General features: G+C 40.2%; 1 protein-coding gene across 1 annotated transcript in view; it reads left to right on the top strand.

The window, feature by feature from the left end:
• LOC307026896 (leucine-rich repeat and calponin homology domain-containing protein 1-like) overlaps window positions 1–22,468 on the top strand; it is a gene marked incomplete at its 3' end in the record, with an annotated part of 34,461 nt that extends 11,993 nt beyond the window's left edge. The window contains exons 2-4 of the mRNA XM_079695055.1: window positions 19,930–20,080; window positions 20,686–20,812; window positions 22,315–22,468. Coding sequence (XP_079551181.1) covers window positions 19,930–20,080; window positions 20,686–20,812; window positions 22,315–22,468 — 432 coding nt within the window. The remainder of the gene's footprint in view (window positions 1–19,929; window positions 20,081–20,685; window positions 20,813–22,314) is intronic.
• Window positions 22,469–22,500: the final 32 nt, after the last annotated feature.

Below are 22,500 nucleotides of genomic sequence, written 5' to 3'. Positions count from 1 at the left end.
GGTGAACACAGAACAACATTAGCACGACCAGTAATCCTACAAGCTGTCATCACTCCGGAAAGGGTTTTAGCACCGAAAAAATATCACCGAATGTCAGGGAACAGGGTTACGTTGGTAAGGTAACGTGTTGTTGTGATGACGTAATCAAAACGCGGCGACAAGCACGGCGCGCGACCATGCTCGCGGCTGGCTCACAGCCAACATGTCTGGCGCTTGGAGATATTTAAAAATATGCGGAGTAAGATCAAATCACAAGCACTGACAGCGAGAGACTGTTCAGCGCTGCCTCTCATGTGCTTGATGAGAAGAGGAGCAGACTTATGGCTGATAAAGCAGAGAAGCTACTGTTCATTAAAAAGAACCTCCCACTTTTCCTTAATAAGTAGACAAGGCTGGCTTATCATAAGTTTATCTAGTTCTACATGTCTACTCTATTCCCACTTTCCTGAACAATTTTCATTGTGAGTTATAATTCACCATCTCAGGTTATCATTAGGGGGAAATGACAGCAGCACAGTGTTCAATATATTGTACTTTCAGTATCTAAATGATACAATGTTGTTTACATTGCTCATGAGGACAGACCACCTTATTTGCAGATTCTTGAAATTGTAATTTAATTTGTAATTGATTGTGGATTTTGTATCCAGTTTTCACTTTATGTATCTTTATACAATGTGTACTACTTTGCTTATGAGGACAGACAGCCTTATTTACAGATTCTTGAAATTCAATTGTAATTTCATTTGTAAATAGTTACATTCATGTGGATTTATCCAGTTTGCACATTTGTATGCATGCACTTATAGGTGCATTTGTTGTTGTTGAAGGCCTGGCTGTTACAGTCTTTATTTACACTGTTTTGTTGTCGGCCTACTGGCCTAGATGTTTATGCAGTTTTAAATGCACTTGACTTGGAATGAATGTACTGTATGCATTCAAAAGTGCTGAATAAATGTTTTATGGACCCATACTAGTGATTATTATTTAAGTTAAGTTTTGCCATAATCATGTATTTTTCCATAATCATGCAGCTGAACAACATTGGTAAAGAATGTATACATTATATATATAGATATATATATATATATATTTCTATTAATCATTTTCGGCCTTTCGGCATTCGGTTTTCGGTCAACTGTTTCCTATTTTCGGTATCGGTTTCGGCCAAGAATTTCCCATTCGGTGCACCCCTAGTGATGATGTCGGCCTACTTCTTTCTCTCTGGTTGAGTCTGCCATTAGCTGCTTGCATCCACAAGTCAACAGCTGGTTTTGGGTCGAAAGTCTCTGTTGTCATCTTAGACAACTGGATGTAATCAAATAAGTATATGTGAACATAATCAATAACCTACCATAGCCAATAACAAATTAATTTAACTTATTTTATTTGTCTTGTTCATTCATATCTTATTTTACCTTAACATTTATTTATTTTTCTACTTTTTTAATGTTGTTTATCTCTCTTTTAGATGTTTCTATTTTGGATTGTTTATTTGCACTCTTTTAATTTCTCTTATTTGCAATGCCTTGTCTTTTTATGCTGCTGCAATGCAAACATCTCCCAAATTGGTATCAATAAAGTACTTTATTTTACATTTAGCAGACATTTTTGGTGCATTTCTTCCGAATGGGCTGAACTCTTTAAGAGCTCAAATCTTTTTAGCACTAAACTTTCACAATAAAGGTCCTACATATATAATATTTTGATATTATATATTTATTTGCATTTCTTTGTCGTTTATTTATTATGCCCCCCACTGTATACAGGCCGAAAGAAGTTTAAAAACAGACCAGGGGCTCATTGAGAATGTTCTAAGCTGCAGTGCACTATAAATTAAATGCTAACGTTAGCATGCGACAGTGTTTATATAATGGCGATTAGAAAAACAATGGCATGCATTTAGTATTAATTCAAAGTGCTCCACACAGCAGAAGCTAACCTACGGCAGGGTGGGGTTGTGATTCTCTAAAAGAGACAGGAAGTGACCGCTCCCCACCTCATTGTTTTCAGGAGCAACAGCTCAGATCTCTTCCTGTTTCAGAAACACCAAGGACTCAATCCCACTAAACTGAAGTGCAGCTGCAGAGGAAGAACGGTCATTTCTGCTTCAAGCCAAACTAACATTAGACATTTAGGCAGGCATTTGACAGGGATGACGTATTTCTGTGTGGGTCCCTGAAGGCAGCATCCCCCTGGTCCAATGGGTGTCGAACAAACGTTTGATACTTAAACGTTTAATTTTGCAGGATAATCTCAACATATTAACACCACTTTATGATTTCTGAAGTAAAAAGATCGGTCACATGACTTCACTTCACCACCGCTAAGCTAAAGGAGGCTAATGTTGGAATATAAAGGAACTACAGCACAGTCACATGACTTCACGTCACCACCGCTAAGCTAAAGGAGGCTAATGTTGGGCTATAAAGGAACTACAGCACGGTCACATGACTTCACGTCACCACCGCTAAACTAAAGGAGGCTAATGTTGGGCTATAAAGGAACTACAGCACGGTCACATGACTTCACGTCACCACTGCTAAGCTAAAGGTGGCTAATGTTGGGCTATAAAGGAACTACAGCTCGGTCACATGACTTCACGTCACCACCGCTAAGCTAAAGAAGGCTAATGTTGGGCTATAAAGGAACTACAGCACAGTCACATGACTTCACGTCACCACCGCTAAGCTAAAGGAGGCTAATGTTGGGCTATAAAGGAACTACAGCACGGTCACATGACTTCACGTCACCACCGCTAAGCTAAAGAAGGCTAATGTTGGGCTATAAAGGAACTACAGCACAGTCACATGACTTCACGTCACCACCGCTAAGCTAAAGGAGGCTAATGTTGGGCTATAAAGGAACTACAGCACGGTCACATGACTTCACGTCACCACCGCTAAGCTAAAGGTGGCTAATGTTGGGCTATAAAGGAACTACAGCACGGTCACATGACTTCACGTCACCACCGCTAAGCTAAAGGAGGCTAATGTTGCACGTGATGACGTTTAGTCGTCTCATTTAGACACTTGTTATAAAGCTCCGTTTTTAAATTATCCAGTCGGGTATTTACTTACGTATTTCATCTCGTAGAATAAAAATCTCTTCAGCTTGTGTTAACCATAGAGCTGATTTCAGGCTAACAACCAAAAACACTTTCAGAAAACCATTGACTTCCAGACCAGGAGACAGGAAGTGCTAAAATATCATGTTAAAGTTTTACGACTCATTCCTGCACCACTGTGTGATAAACGGTTACATTTCAGTCAATCTATGGATCTTAAATTCAAGAATAAACTTCTCTGGACACTTTTCATTGTAGACGATGATGAAACTATGACTATCTGAAACTCAAAACCTTCTAAGTGCTTTTTTCTGTGACGAATGACACTGCATCTCTTCTGAAAGGAAGTTTGTAAATCACAGGACTTTGCTTCAGGACACCAGATCACAGGAAGTCACTTCTGATACCTGACACCACTGAGTCATGTGACCAAACACTGAAGGATGATGTCACACACATCACATACATCACATTCAAAAGATCCAAGGGGTTTCATATCATATATCTGTACAGCAGCTAACGTGTAGATATGGAAATCATACAATATTTAAGATATAAAACAATAACACACATTTAGAATAGACAGAAGTAGTGCAAGAAGAAACCGAGTAGAATAAAATAATGCAAGATTAGAAGAAGAAGTAGAAGATGACGGATTGTTTTTAACAATGACGGAAAAGTCAGAAAGCCGCCCGTCATTTTGACAGATTAGAACAAACTCTGAACAGCGCAAAGTTTCCCCGCAGCGGGGCTCCGGTATTATGCCTTGTTATGCATGCCAAAAGGAAATGATATTGTTTCCAAACCTATCTTTGCCGAACAGATCAACAAAAGTATTTGCTTTACGCTGTGCGCATTCCCCCGAGGTGCTGTGGGCATGCATAACACGGCGCTAACAGTTCATGAGCGAGTACCCAATGTTATTGGATAAGATCAACATGGTTGTGACGTTTTATCTATCTGTATCTCTGGCCTTTATGCAGCCGTCATTCAGTCATTCAGTCAGCAGAGTGTTTGTGCCCAAATTAGGTCTTTATGGCTTTTCTCTGTGTTTCTCATCGACTACTGCACTAAAATCACCTCTGACTAACTGGAGCAGAAAATATAAACACACACACACACACACACACACACACACACACACACACACACACACACCCAGACACACCCAGACACACACACACACACACACACACACACACACACACACACACACACACACACACACACACACACACACACACACACACACACACACACACACACACACACACACACATACATACACACACACACCACCAGGAGACGGAGGCTTAGCCGTGAAATGCGTCACAAATATTCACGTTTTTGCACAAAAATCTGAATATTAAGTTCAGTAATTCTTTCATAAAAGCAGCCCTGTTTTTCTCCCTTTCCTGTAGTGTGTTGTTTAGGTTTGTGTGCATGTAAAGGGTCTGCAAAGATTCAAATCACAATACATAGCTTTTCAGCTTGGAAACATGTCACAGTAGTAGAGCCAATAATTACAAAAAATGAGCAACATGGCCTCTTCAATATTACTTTACATGACATGTCACTTGTTAGACACTTTTATCCAAAGAGACTTACATACTCAATACTGTGGGCAATCCCCACAGGAGCACTTTGGGGTGAAGTGTCTCAGGAACACAACGACATGCTGACTGCAGTGGGGTTTGAACCTGTGCCCCCCTGATCCCAACACCAACGTACTAGCCCACTGCGCCACACGCCTCCACATGTATCAATATCAAAACACAGCAGAAGGTAGTTTATTATATTAGCCATCAGATGTGCCACCTGCTATTTTAAGTGCTCATAAACAAATATTAGCATTCTTTGAGATAAGATAAGATTGACTTTATTGATCCCAATTTGGGAAATGTTTGCATTGCAGCAGTTTAAAAGACAAGGCATTGCACCGAAGAGAAATTAAAAGAGTAGAAATAAACAATTCTAAAATATAAACATCTCAAAATAGAAATAAAACAAGTAGAATAAATAGAAGTTCAAATACCAATTTACTCTCAACAAAATATAAAGCAGGATATTATAGTCCATGCTAAGATGTGAACATGGTTAGCACTAATGTTTACCTTCAGCATTTTAACATAATGAGCAGGTTAGCATGAGATTAGCATTGTCTTTAAATGTTGTCTCGGTGAACAACCCAAACATAATCACTTTAATGTCATATTTAACATAGAAATGTCCATATTTTAGAGGTGGAAGAACATCATTGTTTGCAGGAAGAACACTCCTGTACATGTTTGAGTATAACATATGTATTTAAAAAGTAAGTATTACAAAATATGTATTTATTGTATAGTCTTTAGTTTTCCTATGGAGGCTTTGTATGACATATGAGCATGAGTACTGCCCTCTACTTTCTTCTATGCAAAAGGATGTTCCTCTTCCTCCTCTACCCATAATCCCTTTTGATTTGTGTTTGTAGTGGGTTTACTGAATCACACTTCATCTCCTCTCAGCGGACGCACAATCACGCAGCAAAGATATAGTAAGAATGCCTCATAGATCAACAGAAAAACACCATCATATCCACAATAAAAACAACATGCCGTTAACAAACACCAATCAAGAGGGAATAATAATGTTTAAAACAAGTCAAAACAAAAAGTGTGTTTTGTGTTAAAGAGGAAGGATGACGTCGTCTTTAAAACTGAATTCTACAGGCGTGACAGACGCCGAGTCCCTCTGAATAAATAAACAGTCTCTCATCCTCCAAATGTAGGCCACACACACACACACACACACACACACACACACACACACACACACACACACACACACACACACACACACACACACACACACAGACACCACACTTTGGTTTGCCGTGACGAGCACACACTTTCCATACCGCTCTCCTTCAGGCTTATCCTAACACACCATGAAACACACGCCAGCATACATAGATAAAGTGTTCACATACAGTATGCTCATAAACAGACACACACACACACACACACACACACACACACACACACACACACGCACTAAGTGAAATCTGTGGAAATGTCTGGCAGTCGTGTGTGTGTGTGTGTGTGTGTGTGTGTGTGTGTGTGTGTGTGTGTGTGTGTGTGTGTGTGTGTGTGTGTGTGTGTGTGTGTGTGTGTGTGTGTGTGTGTGTGTGTGTGTGTGTGTGTGTGTGTGTGTGTGTGTGTGTGTGTGTGTGTGTGTGTGTGTGTGTGTGTGTGGTATTTTAACATATTTAGGAGAGTTTACTTTCTTTAATCCCGTCTAATCCTGATTGCTTCACTCTTTCCCAGAGGCAGAACGATCCTGTATAAAATCACCTCTGATATTTATTTCTGTTGATTGAGTATTTAAAGGTCTGGTTTTGTATAAAGGGAGATTGATATTTTCTATTTGGTTTTATAAAACTTTAACTGTGTAAAGTAAAACGACTGATACACGGTGCAGTAACGTCAACAACATGTATCCAATCACTGCATGGATTCTTTTTGTAAAATAAGCCAATAAGTGGGTTTTTTAAAGATGATTTTTCTTTAATAATGCGGCAGAGATCAGGTTTCCTGTTTTTATTTTAGGGATTTTTTAATACATTTGCTATTACATTTTAATGTTTTGCTTTTTTAGCAATCATACACACTTATTCGGATTCTTTTCTTTGGGGACATTTTTCATTTTCCATAAATTTCCTACACGCTCTCTGTCTTGTTTCTGCTGCAGAACGACGCTGTTTAGCAGAGAAAACACGAGTAAAAAAACATTTCATTTCATTTTATCTGTAGGAATGAGATATAGGTCAACTGTGTATATATGGACAGTATATATTTTAATATATGGAGCATTTCAGACGGCAAACATGCATTAAAATCATGTGAAAATCGCTGAAAATTTGATATATCTACATATTCTTCGTCACACTATAGGTTGTTGTCATAAACCAGGAAGTGCCTGTTTCACTTTAGCCAATCACAGTCCTGCAAACCTCCCACCCTGCAGAATAATATGTTGAATTTTAAACACTTCTCGATCCCAAATCTGCTTTAAAGTAGAGCCAGAAATCATGTTGGAAAGTCTGTGTGTTCTCTGCCAGCATGCCATGCCCCACACACGCACACACACACACACACACACACACACACACACACACACACTCTCAGTCAGGTTAGTGATGTGCTGACAGCAGAGAAAGATGTGGGTCAGCAGTGGGGGTCTTGTTGTTGTATTTGATGTGTGTGTGTGTGTGTGTTGCCAGTTTGAGGAAACTCCCCCTCTCTAATCCTGTTACTCTGTCACCCCTCTTCCTCTTTTTCCCCCCAGTTTTTCTCTCCGTCTCTGACTCTGTTTTTCTTCGTCTGCTCGGCATCCGGTCTGCAATAAATCACCCATATTTTACTTTCTCTGTTTTCCTAAATCAAGATGGACATTTTTCCATTTCCTTTGTTCATTTTAAAAGATTTTACCTTCAGTTCTCATACTTTTATTCATGTTTTCTCTTTATTTCAGGCTCTATGTGCACATATAATCACTTTCACTTCCCGGTAAACATACTTCTGAGGTTTTTATGCTAATGCAGGGCTCAACGCTAACTTTTAAAAGTGGCAACCAGGCATCAGCTTTTGGTTGCCAAAACTGAAAATACGGTTGCCATTTCTAGCCACCTTATATTTAAAATAATGAAGATACTATACAGTTATACATCAACTTAATAATGAACATGTGACACAAAAGAATGTTCAAATGCTTTACAATAAGTAATTAACACAATTATTTGAAACTAAAGTGGTAGGAAACTTGTCCACCCTCAGTTGCTGGTATACTAAATACCAGTAGTGCAGCTGCTGTTCTTCACAGATCACTAGTTTCTTGGTAATCCGTTGTCTTCCTTTCAAATTTGGGTTTTCTTGACCTTTGTGCTGACCCCCACCATAGATCCACTGGCCCTTCAGCATTGATTGTGGTTCTGTCATTGGCCAGACTAATACATTCCTAATGTTAAATAAATGAAAACCATTCACAGTTAAGAATTAGATATGAATTATTAATGCTGTAAATTACCTTTAATATGTCTAACTATATTTAAAATGTGTTGCCTGTTTATAGAAGTGATTATGTTTGTATGCCAATATGTTCCTTTGTTAAAGTTTTGTTTAGCACTTTTATTTTTGTAGTAATAAGATCGGGACTCTTATTTTGAAGGAACTTTTACCGGAAGTGAATGCACAACGGAGCAGAATGTTTCCTCCCAAGACTTTACACATTTCCTCTTTGCTTTCCTTCGGATTCACCTTGTGCTTTATCAGTTGAATCACTTTGAACATTCGTTTGAGATGTTGACGGGTTGGCCGAACATTTTACCCCACAGTCAAACAACTTAATTTACTTCGCTATTTTTTGTAAAACAAACACACGGCGCACGCGAGTAAACGTACATCGCTTTCTGGCTCCGTAATCACACCAATGCACGTGCAACTTAAGTATCAGGTTCCGACTGGTCAGAACAATAATTTAAATATCACTCTTAATACAACAAATAATTAACATTTATTTATTTTGGGGTGCACATTTTGCTGTTTGCTGTCCTTGTTTCTTTATGTTAAAAACTGGTTGCCACTGATGGCAACCAAAGGCTAAGAAGTGGTTGACATTTTTTCCGAATGGTTGCCAATGGCAACCTGTCAATCGTTACAGTCGAGCCCTGTAATTTATTCTTTAAAAATTACATTTTAGTAACAAAAATACACATGTGTACTTCAAAGCAAAGACGACACTGAAGATAAAAGTCCAAATCAAAAAAGCAAACAATATTCAGTAAATATTTGCATAAAAAATCGCCTGAAATCAACTTCTTTTAAATGTACTGTAACGTTACACAATAGGAGTCGGAAACAGGCATCAAGTTCTTAGGGTTAATAGCTCCTTTGGTAGCATACAAATACAGGTTCATAGGTCACAGGTTACAGGTTCAGCGTCACTCTAGTACTACACACACACACACACACACACACACACACACACACACACACACACACACACACACACACACACACACACACACACACACACACACACACACACACACACACAGCAGGTTCAACCTTACACACTGTGCAGCCCTCCCCCCTCTGCTCCCCCAACCCAACCAGGCCCACACACCGACCAGCTTGACTGTGCAGCTCTGTGATTGGCAGAGAGACGGGGGGATGCTTGAGTGACCCACGCAGCACCCTATGCCGGGTCGCTACAGCACATACAGTTCAAACAACCACAGAGCTAATGCAGCGATAGGCAAATGTCAGAGGAAAGAACACTGTGTTTAATCAAGAGAGAAGTCAGTTTAAAATGTTAAGTTAACATTTACAAAATAAAAACAGGAACATTTACAGCAAGTAATCTGCTCAAAACTCATCCAAATTTCTCCTAAACTTCCTGCAGTTTTCCATTAATTATTTGGGTTATCCAAAGTTTATTATTATGCATTAAATATAATAAGAAATATCAATAAAATGACACATATTAAATGTTAGACCTGCTTTAACACACATTTTATGCAGAAAATCAGTGAATTTAATCTGAAAATTAAAATGCTTTTTCTTTGTGTGCAGGAATCAATATTTATAATGATCAACCCCCCCTCAATCTTTTAAGCTACAGAAACACTAATCCATGACTGTCTGCTGCTCACTGGGTCACACACACACACACACACACACACACACACACACACACACACACACACACACACACACACACACACACACACACAGTTTTTGTTTTTGTGTGAGTATTAGATGGATTACAGCTGATAAACAAGAGGCCACTGCATGGTTTAAACAGTGTTTAACCCACAGACCGTATATCTGTTAAATGAAGGGGTGTAACGGTTCACAAACATTTCTGCCTGGTACGGGTACGTGTACCGTTACACCCCTAGTTAAATGTAGATTTACTGCACGTATTCACACTATATTTAAGCGTTTTTAGTCAAAGTGGTTCTGTTTTTATATATATATGATATCCGAGTGGATGTAAATGAATCCTATGACTTTACTCTGTATCAGATTTGACCACATGATAACATCTCTCAGGAAATCAGTGGTTTATATCTTGTTTTATGCAAATAAACATTAATTTCAGGCCATAAGAATCAAGTGCAAGCTCTCAATACTTGTTTATTCCATGTTTATATCCACATATTTCAACATTATTGAACAGTTTTTCTTCTATGGAAACGGTCTTGATGGAGGTCTGTGCTCTTAATGTATTTAGAATAGAATTTGGAGGGATGAAACACTCTTTAATGGTCACACATGCAGAGCACACAGCACACACAGTGACATCTGTTCTCTGCTTTCAACCCATCCTAGTACTAGGAGTCTAGCACCAGGAGTCTAGCACCAGGAGTCTAGCACCAGGAGTCTAGCACCAGGAGTTTAGTACCAGGAGTCTAGCACCAGGAGTCTAGCACCTGGAGTCTAGTACCAGGAGTCTAGTACCAGGAGTCTAGCACCAGGAGTCTAGCATCAGGAGTCTAGCACCAGGAGTCTAGCACCAGGAGTCTAGCACCTGGAGTCTAGCCCCAGGAGTCTAGCACCTGGAGTCAATCACCAGGAGTATAGTGCCAGGAGTCTAGCGCCAGGAGTCTAGCACCTGGAGTCAATCACCAGGAGTATAGTACCATGAGTCTAGCACCAGGAGACTAGTACCAGGAGTCTAGTACCAGGAGTGTAGCACCAGGAGTCTAGTACCAGGAGTGTAGCACCAGGAGTCTAGTACCAGGAGTCAATCACCAGGAGTGTAGCACCAGGAGTGTAGCACCAGGAGTCTAGTACCAGGAGTCTAGTACCAGGAGTGTAGCACCAGGAGTCTAGTACCAGGAGTGTAGCACCAGGAGTCTAGTACCAGGAGTGTAGCACCAGGAGTCTAGCACCTGGAGTCAATCACCAGGAGTGTAGCACCAGGAGTGTAGCACCAGGAGTCTAGCACCAGGAGTCTAGCCCCAGGAGTCTAGTACCAGGAGTCTAGTACCAGGAGTCTAGCACCAGGAGTGTAGCACCAGGGGTCTAGTACCAGGAGTCTAGCACCAGGAGACTAGTACCAGGAGTCTAGCACCAGGAGTCTAGCACCAGGAGTCTAGCACCAGGAGTGTAGCACCAGGGGTCTAGTACCAGGAGTCTAGCACCAGGAGTCTAGCACCAGGAGTGTAGCACCAGGAGTCTAGTACCAGGAGTCTAGCACCAGGAGTCTAGTACCAGGAGTCTAGCACCAGGAGTCTAGTACCAGGAGTCTAGCGCCAGGAGACTAGCGCCAGGAGACTAGTGCCAGGTAGGGCTGTACCCGAATATTCGACTATTCGAATATTCGTTCGTTGGCCAACTATTCGGGTTTCAATTTCATTATTCGGATATTCGTTTTTTTATTTTTATATATTTTTTTTTTCTAAACGTATGCTATTAATAAAGGCGAATTGCCATATTCTTATACTATATTTATACTTTTGAATTGCACTTTTAAAATGCGGAAGTATATACAATCTCAGCCTGTGTTCCTGACATCGCGTTCACTCACAGTCACGAACGCAAACGGCACGCTTCACCTCGCTTCACCTCGTTTCACCCACAAAATGCCGAAGACTTCAGCTGTGTGGGACCATTTTTAAATTGGACGACGGTAAGAAGAATATGTGCCAAATATGCGATAAGAAACTGGCCTACCACGGTGGCACAACAACTCTGAAAAGTCACCTGGATGCTGTAAGTAGTAGCCTAGCTTAGCTGTTGTCAAGTTGCCATGATGAAGCTGCTTTATCCGCCGTTTAAACAGTAACGTTACACATGATAAACACGTGCACTTACTTTGCTTGGAAAATAGTTGCAAGCAAGCTACCGAATTGTTTTTTTATATTAGGTTTTTTTAATTTTATCCGAATAGTGAAAATAATAGGAGTAATGTGGGAACATCTGGGGCTAAGGCAACGGCATAAAATAACTTGTGCAACGCATCCCAGCCATCAACATCCTCAACAATACAGCAGACCCTACAGTTACCCTACAGAGGACACATTTAGTTTTAATGTTTGCGAGTACTGAGACAATAAATAAATATAAATCGTAATAGTATGCTCTTTCTGCGCTTCTGCTTAACAGCGTGTTGTCAGGTGTCTCGGATTCGGAGCGTGTTATGAAACCTTTTTGAACATTTTTTTTTTGTTGAAAAAATACAAATCTCTCCGCACCAAATATTAGAATATTCGCTGCTGATTACTACCGAATATCCGGAGCCCGAAAAATGGTATTCGGGAAAGCCCTAGTGCCAGGAGTCTAGTACCAGGAGTCTAGAACTAGGAGTCTAGTACCAGGAGTGTAGTGCCAGGAGTCTAGCACAGGAGTCTAGAACTAGGAGTCTAGTGCCAGGAGTCTAGTGCCAGGAGTCTAGCACCAGGAGTCTAGCACCAGGAGTCTAGCACTAGGAGTCTTGCACCAGGAGTCTAGAACTAGGAGTCTAGCACCAGGAGTCTAGCACCAGGAGTCTAGCACCAGGAATCCAGCACCAGGAGTCTAGCACCAGGAGTCTAGCACTAGGAGTCTTGCACCAGGAGTCTAGAACTAGGAGTCTAGCACCAGGAGTCTAGCACCAGGAGTCTAGCACCAGGAGTCTAGCACCAGGAATCCAGCACCAGGAGTCTAGCACCAGCAGTCTAGCACCAGGAGTCTAGTACCAGGAGTCTAGCCCCAGGACATGAAAGATGTTCATGTGGTGTTGGTGCATTCTTCCTCACAGCTGATGACCTTTCAATGTTCATTAAATCAGGACACACACACACACACACACACACACACACACACACACACACACACACACACACACACACACACACACACACACACACACACACACACACACACACACACACACACACACACACACACAGAGAGACAGAGACACACACACACACACTATTCATCGGGTTCCTCTGGGTTAGCCAGCTTTTACTGTTTCTCCTGAAAGACACTTGTGACCTTTACATATACACACAAGCTAAACATCTGTACACACAGACAGACAGACAGACAGACAGACAGACAGACAGACAGACAGACAGACAGACAGACAGACAGACAGACAGACAGGGACACACACACACACACACACACACACACACACACACACACACACGGACGGAGACACACACAGACAGACAGACAGACAGACAGACAGACAGACAGACAGACAGACATCTTTTTTCGTTGTTTAATTTACGGTAATAGAAGAATATTTTCAGTTTCATTTTCAGCAAGATTACAGGAAACAAACAGGGTCAAAGGTCGTGGCTGTAAAGCACGATGAATCAGTGTGTTTACTCTTAAAGGTGTCTGTTGTGAGATTATTGTAATGGTGTCTGCAGCTGGAGGAGAGACTGTGATTAATTTATTTTTTAAACGCTGAGCAAATGGAAAGATACTTGTGTCATGACGGTGTTTTTAAATAATCCTGCCAACCTTTTTTTATCTCGTCCAACTTTCCATTCAGTTAACAGTTTATCATCATGAGTCTTTGAGTTTTTAGGAAAGCACTATATAAGTGTCATGTATTATTATTTGTATTATTTGAGTTACCTGCAGAAAACCTGTTTGTGACGTCAGTACAGGAAGATTGATTCTCCATGATTTAAAATGTCTGTCTTTCTGAAACTCCGGATGAAAAGATGTGTTGTTTGTTCGTAGAAATGTTGGTGTTAAATTCCCAGAAACACTTCCAGGGTTTAGTCTAAATAAAATAGCATTAAAAAAAGTTGAAAATATACGCGTTGAAATACAAATGTACTGTACAGTAGCAAAATATAAAGCAGGATATTATATATACATTAAGTGTGTGAGGAATGGAATATTACATATTAAATTGAATATAAATGTTAATATAAGTATAAATGCAATATACATAAACAAACACATGCATTTTCTGATATGCAGATGTCAGTACATGTATTGGATGTTATCAGTAATTAAAAATTACATCATTTTATTCTTATGTTACATTTTTTCTTGCAGATTTCTTATTGTGTTTGTTTCTTATTTTATTTCTTGCATTATTTTTTGAACTTGCAACTTTTTTTGCCCCATTTTATCTTATTATTATTATCATTTCTTTATTTGTTGCATTATAAAACTTGCATTTTTTTTGTTATTCTGGCACTATTTGACTATTTTAGTATTGTGCTATTTGATTTATTCTGTTTGTCTGTGTGTGTCTGTCTGTCTGTCTGTCTGTCTGTCTGTCTGTCTGTCTGTCTGTCTGTCTGTCTGTGTCAAATCAAATCAAGCTTTATTTATAAAGCACATTTAAAAGTGATTTTTGGTCGAGCCAAAGTTCTGTACATGTCATAAAAATACATTACTACAACCACAATAAAAGACAATAATTTACAACAGAAATATAACAAACTAAAAACACAGGGAATAGTCAGGAGTGTGTGTTTATCTGTGTGTGTGTGTGTGTGTGTGTGTGTCTGTGTTTGTCTGTTTGTGTGTAATGTTTGTGTGTCTGTCAGTGTGTGTGTCTGTCAGTGTGTGTGTTAATGCTGCTGCTCTGTCAGTGTTGCTTTTTCAAATCTTCACACAGTCATTTTAACTTACTTCATAATCAATATCATATCATCGCAGTGACAACTTAATTAGCTAACGTCTCTTATCTTGTGTGTCTTTCTGTGTGTGTGTGTGTGTGTGTGTGTGTGTGTGTGTGTGTGTGTGTGTGTGTGTGTGTGTGTGTGTGTGTGTGTGTGTGTGTGTGTGTGTGTGTGTGTGTGTGTGTGTGTGTGTGTGTGTGTGTGTGTGTGTGTGTGTGTGTGTGTGTGTGTGTGTGTGTGTGTGTGTGTGTGTGTGTGTGTGTGTGTGTGTGTGTGTGTGTGTTGATCCTTCTGGGTGTTCTTCTCCTCTCGTCCCACTTTTCCTTCCAAGGAAGCAGAAAGTGGGACGGGGGAGGAAGACATTGTTCCTCACTGTGTCAGGAGTGAGTTATATGACAACAAAACACAAACACACACACTGATTGTTTTATTTACGTTTGTTTTCATCCTTAAAGGGGAACGCACCCCTCTGGCTGTGTGGGTGCTGCTCTTCTCAGAGAGAGGATGTTATGTAACGTTGAGTCGTAGAGAACAGACAGACAGAGCACGAGGAGTCACTTTACTCCTGATCTGCGTCACACTCATATTCTATCTTACATTTATTACTGTCAATAAACACAGTGGAAAGCCCTCAAACTAACGACGTGTTTGCTTGTAAACATATAAACGGTAGAGTTCATTTACTTGACTTCATTAAATCTACTTGGATTAAATATTTATAAGACATTAAAACATACAAAAATCCTGATTCTGGTTATGGGCACTTCATATATGTGAAATTAATCAACCAAACACTGAGGAACTTGCAGACAGCCGTGCATTATTTAGCTACACCGCACACACACACACACACACACACACACACACACACACACACACACACACACACACACACACACACACACACACACACACACACACACACACACACATAGCACTAGTCCTCACAACTATAAAATAACAAATGCAAGTGTACATTCTGCTCTTTTGGTTTGTGCTATTTGTGTGTGTGTGAGTTGTGTGTGGTGTAATGAAGTCTGTCATTACTGTTCTGCAGGGAGGAGTGTGTGTGTGTGTGTGTGTGTGTGTGTGTGTGTATACTTACTGCAGAGAGCTTCAGCCAACCACACACACTGACTCAGCACATTTTTGACATAAAGAAGGTTCAGTGGAGTAAAAAACTAACGTTAGGCTATAAAGAAACTACAGCACGGTCAAATGACTTCACGTCACCACCGCTAAGCTAAAGGTGGCTAATGTTGGGCTATAAAGGAACTACAGCACGGTCACATGACTTCACGTCACCACCGCTAAGCTAAAGGCGGCTAATTTTGGGCTATAAAGGAACTACAGCACGGTCACATGACTTCACGTCACCACCGCTAAGCTAAAGGTGGCTAATGTTATTCTATAAAGGAACTACAGCACGGTCACATGACTTCACGTCACCACCGCTAAGCTAAAGGTGGCTAATGTTGGGCTATAAAGGAACTACAGCACGGTCACATGACTTCACGTCACCACCGCTAAGCTAAAGGTGGCTAATGTTGGGCTATAAAGGGACTACAGCACGGTCACATGACTTCACGTCACCACCGCTAAGCTAAAGGAGGCTAATGTTGGGCTATAAAGGAACTACAGCACGGTCACATGACTTCACGTCACCACTGCTAAGCTAAAGGTGGCTAATGTTGGGCTATAAAGGAACTACAGCACGGTCACATGACTTCACGTCACCACTGCTAAGCTAAAGGTGGCTAATGTTGAGCTATAAAGGAACTACAGCACGGTCACATGACTTCACGTCACCACCGCTAAGCTAAAGGCGGCTAATGTTGGGCTATAAAGGAACTACAGCACGGTCACATGACTTCACGTCACCACCGCTAAGCTAAAGGTGGCTAATGTTATTCTATAAAGGAACTACAGCACGGTCACATGACTTCACGTCACCACCGCTAAGTTAAAGGTGGCTAATGTTGGGCTATAAAGGAACTACAGCACGGTCACATGACTTCACGTCACCACCGCTAAGCTAAAGGTGGCTAATGTTGGGCTATAAAGGGACTACAGCACGGTCACATGACTTCACGTCACCACCGCTAAGCTAAAGGTGGCTAATGTTATTCTATAAAGGAACTACAGCACGGTCACATGACTTCACGTCACCACCGCTAAGCTAAAGGTGGCTAATGTTGGGCTATAAAGGAACTACAGCACGGTCACATGACTTCACGTCACCACCGCTAAGCTAGAGGAGGCTAATGTTGGGCTATAAAGGAACTACAGCATGGTCACATGACTTCACGTCACCACCGCTAAGCTAAAGGTGGCTAATGTTGGGCTATAAAGGAACTACAGCATGGTCACATGACTTCACGTCACCACCGCTAAGCTAAAGGTGGCTAATGTTGGGCTATAAAGGAACTACAGCATGGTCACATGACTTCACGTCACCACCGCTAAGCTAAAGGTGGCTAATGTTGGGCTATAAAGGAACTACAGCACGGTCACATGACTTCACGTCACCACCGCTAAGCTAAAGGTGGCTAATGTTGGGCTATAAAGGAACTACAGCACGGTCACATGACTTCACGTCACCGCCGCTAAGCTAAAGGTGGCTAATGTTGGGCTATAAAGGAACTACAGCATGGTCACATGACTTCACGTCACCACCACTAAGCTAAAGGTGGCTAATGTTGGGCTATAAAGGAACTACAGCATGGTCACATGACTTCACGTCACCACCGCTAAGCTAAAGGTGGCTAATGTTGGGCTATAAAGGAACTACAGCATGGTCACATGACTTCACGTCACCACCGCTAAGCTAAAGGTGGCTAATGTTGGGCTATAAAGGAACTACAGCACGGTCACATGACTTCACGTCACCACCGCTAAGCTAAAGGTGGCTAATGTTGGGCTATAAAGGAACTACAGCACGGTCACATGACTTCATGTCACCGCCGCTAAGCTAAAGGTGGCTAATGTTGGGCTATAAAGGAACTACAGCAAGGTCACATGACTTCACGTCACCACCGCTAAGCTAAAGGAGGCTAATGTTGGGCTATAAAGGAACTACAGCACGGTCACTTGACTTCACGTCACCACCGCTAAGCTAAAGGTGGCTAATGTTGGGCTATAAAGGAACCACCAGTCGGGTATTTAGTGAAGTATTTTATGTCGTACAATAAAAAGTTCTTCAGCTTGTGTTAACCACAGACCTTCTTTCAGGCCAAAAACACATTCAGAAAACTATTGATCTCCAGGCCAGGGTACAGGAAGTGGTAAAATGCTGCCTCACTTCCAGGTTTTGGACGCTTCAATCTCATTCCTGCACCTCTTTAATGTGCGCTCTCTAATAACAAAGTGTGTGCAGCAGTTCTTTAAACATGGAGGCTAACGGTTAGCTCCTCTGCTCTTCATGGTCCTGTTCATCAGCAGAATGTGGAACACGGAGCTGCGAGTTTAAACACGTTTAAGTTTGAGGGAATTCGCCCGTTAACTCCCAAAACATGTGGGAGATTTAGAGATGAGTTCCGGAGGCAAACGGGCAGCAGGTTTGAATCCAAACGGAGCAGAAAGGAGTTATTGTGATGTCTTCAAAACATATTTACATTGTCTTCGTCCAGTCTGATTGGAGTTTCATTCTATTTACAGCTTGCACTAACTGAAACTAATCTATGTATTTAATATAGTACCTTTCACGGTAATACAATTCACAAAGGGCTTCTCAAGAAAAAATGAAAAGACCACGGAAACATGAATACAATAAAAACATGTGCCATAATTTAAAGGGACCTACTGGCGATGTGTGTGTGTGTGTGTGTGTGTGTGTGTGTGTGTGTGTGTGTGTGTGTGTGTGTGTGTGTGTGTGTGTGTGTGTGTGTGTGTGTGTGTGTGTGTGTGTGTGTGTGTGTGTGTGTGTGTGTGTGTGTGTGTGTGTGTGTGTGTGTGTGTGTGTGTGTGTGTGTGTGTGTGTGTGTGTGTGTGTGTGTGTGTGTGTGTGTGTGTGTGTGTGTGTGTGTGTGTGTGTGTTGGCTTAATAGCCCTTGGTCTATATCACCACTTGTGTCTCCTCTAATGGTATCATGTGTTGAATGTAACATGACAGAAGTGTGTCTGACACTGATGTGTATTTATGTGTGTGTGTGTGTGTCTGACAGTGAAGATGTGATATTGTTGAACACACACACACACACACACACACACACACACACACACACACATACCAACACACACACACACACACACACACACACACACACACACACCAACACACATACACACACACTCTCTCACACACACACACCAACACACACACACGCACGCACGCACGCACACACAAACACATACCAACACACACACACATGCGCACACACACACACACACACACACACACACACACACACACACACACACACACTCTCTCTCTCTCTCTCTCTCTCTCTCTCTCTCTCTCTCTCTCTCTCTCTCTCTCTCTCTCTCTCTCTCTCTCTCTCTCTCTCTCTCTCTCTCTCTCTCTCTCTCTCACACACACATACACACACACACACATACACACACACTCTCACACCCACACACACACGCACGCACACACACACACACACACACACAAACACATACACACACACACGCGCACACACACATATACCAACACACACACACACACACACACACACACACACACACACACACACACACACACACACACACACACACACACACACACACTGAGTCAGATGAAAGCAGGCCTGACTGGCCCTTTGTTTCTCAGCCTCGTTGTTTTAAATAGCACTTCCTGTGACCCACAATGCACTGCTGCCTGTGTTTAACAACTAATTCTGCTGCGCTTCATAAAGTCTGCTTTATGTGGAGCTCACAGTCCGATGAGCAGGATCAAAACACACACAATTATCCTGATCCAGCGTCTGAACTTAGATAAAGAGCTGCTGATCGTTTGTTCACAGTTGAATCCAACAAAATAATCTCAAAAACAACAATAAATATGACAAAATACCATCGGTTTCATCTCTTGAGCTGACTGTTTGAACACACATACTGTGACTTGTAATGTGTCTCTGGTTTTGGTACCTGCCTAGGAAATAAACAACTTTGCTATCTACCATTAGTTTACATATTGTGTGTTTCAGACCTCTCCAAGAACTGATATTCATCTGTTTCTTTAAATGATAATTAATGTATTTAATATATGTTGTCTTCTGTGTTTCAGACCTCTCTAAGAACAGATTGTCAGACGTTCCCACGGAGATTTGTCACCTGGTGGCTTTAGAGAACCTGAATCTGTATCACAACTGCATCAGAACCATCCCCGACTCCATCATCTGCCTGCAGTTGCAGTCCCTCACTTCTCTCAACCTGAGGTACACACACACACACACACACACACACACACACACACACACACACACACACACACACACACACACACACACACACACACACACACACACACACACACACACACACACACACACACACATGTTAGCATTCAACTCACAAAGCTGCTAAACTGCTGCATGGTAGATTGTAGTTTGTGTGTGGGTGTTTTCTTTGTGTGTGTGTGTGTGTGTGTGTGTGTGTGTGTGTGTGTGTGTGTGTGTGTGTGTGTGTGTGTGTGTGTGTGTGTGTGTGTGTGTGTGTGTGTGTGTGTGTGTGTGTGTGTGTGTGTGTGTGTGTGTGTGTGTGTGTGTGTGTGTGTGTGTGTGTGTGTGTGTGTGTGTGTGTGTGTGTGTGTGTGTGTGTGTGTGTGTGTGTGTGTGTGTGTGTGTGTGTGTGTGTGTGTGTGTGTGTGTGTGTGTGTGTCTGGTCAGAGACTGAGCGATGTTTACTTTTTCTCTGGGATTTATTTATGCTTCAGTGCTTTTTATAGGTACAAATAAAAATGGTTTATTCTAGGAATCTTTACTAATGTATCTCATCATCCACTCGTGTGTGTGTGTGTGTGTGTGTGTGTGTGTGTGTGTAGTCGGAACCAGCTGTGCTCGCTGCCCTCCTGCCTCTGTAATCTCCCTCTGAGGGTCCTGAACGCCTCAAACAACAAACTGGTGAATCTGCCCGAGACCATCGGACAACTGCACAACCTCATGGAGCTGGTGAGAGACTTATATACTTTAATATACTTTAATATACTTTAATACACTTTAATACACTTTAATACAGTTTAATATACTTTAATACACTTTAATATACTTTAATACACTTTAATATACTTTAATACACTTTAATATACTTTAATAAACTTTGATATACTTTAATACACTTTAATATACTTTAATATACTTTAATATACTTTAATATACTTTAATATACTTGAATACACTTTAATATACTTTAATATATTTTAATATACTTTAATACACTTTAATATACTTTAATATACTTTAATACACTTTAATATACTTTAATATATTTTAATATACTTTAATACACTTTAATATACTTTAATACACTTTAATATACTTTAATACACTTTAATATACTTTAATATACTTTAATACACTTTAATATACTTTAATATATTTTAATATACTTTAATACACTTTAATATACTTTAATAAACTTTGATATACTTTAATACACTTTAATATACTTTAATATACTTTAATATACTTTAATATATTTTAATACACTTTAATATACTTTAATAAACTTTAATACACTTTAATACACTTTAATATACTTTAATATACTTTAATATACTTTAATATACTTTAATACACTTTAATACACTTTAATATACTTTAATATACTTTAATATACTTTAATATACTTTAATATACTTGAATACACTTTAATACACTTTAATATATTTTAATATACTTTAATACACTTTAATACACTTTAATATACTTTAATACACTTTGATATACTTTGATATACTTTAATATATTTTAATACACTTTAATATACTTTAATAAACTTTAATACACTTTAATACACTTTAATATACTTTAATATACTTTAATATACTTTTATATACTTTAATATACTTTAATACACTTTAATACACTTTAATATAGTTTAATATACTTTAATACACTTTAATATACTTTAATAAACTTTAATACACTTTAATACACTTTAATATACTTTAATATACTTTAATATACTTTTATATACTTTAATATACTTTAATACACTTTAATACACTTTAATATAGTTTAATATACTTTAATACACTTTAATACACTTTAATATAGTTTAATATACTTTAATACACTTTAATACACTTTAATATAGTTTAATATACTTTAATACACTTTGATATAATCATGTTTAATATAATATAATACAACCATCGGAGAGCTGCAGGGCCTCGTGGAGCTGGTGAGAGCTCTCCAGAGGCAGCTTGTTCTCTGCAGACGGAAATCACAAAGCATTCATTCAAGCTTTTACAAATATAGTTCTGTTTCTATTTCATATCAAACGTATGAGTGATATTTTACTGTACATTCATGTGTGTGTGTGTGTGTGTGTGTGTGTGTGTGTGTGTGTGTGTGTGTGTGTGTGTGTGTGTGTGTGTGTGTGTGTGTGTGTGTGTGTGTGTGTGTGTGTGTGTGTGTGTGTGTGTGTGTGTGTGTGTGTGTGTGTGTAGGATATCAGCTGTAATGAGATCACGGCTCTTCCTCGTCACATCGGCAGACTCAAAGCTCTGAGAGAACTGAACGTGCGCAGAAACCTCCTCTGCGTCCTTCCAGAAGGTGAGAGCATCTTTTCACGGTTCAATACCTTTCCTATCTGCCTGAGGGGTTCAAACTGCAGGGAAGGGCTGCAAAATAAG

This window comes from Notothenia rossii (genome assembly GCF_949606895.1).
Source record: "Notothenia rossii genome assembly, contig: scaffold_371, whole genome shotgun sequence".
Taxonomy (NCBI): domain Eukaryota; kingdom Metazoa; phylum Chordata; class Actinopteri; order Perciformes; family Nototheniidae; genus Notothenia; species Notothenia rossii.
This window is presented reverse-complemented; position numbering and strand designations above follow the sequence as displayed.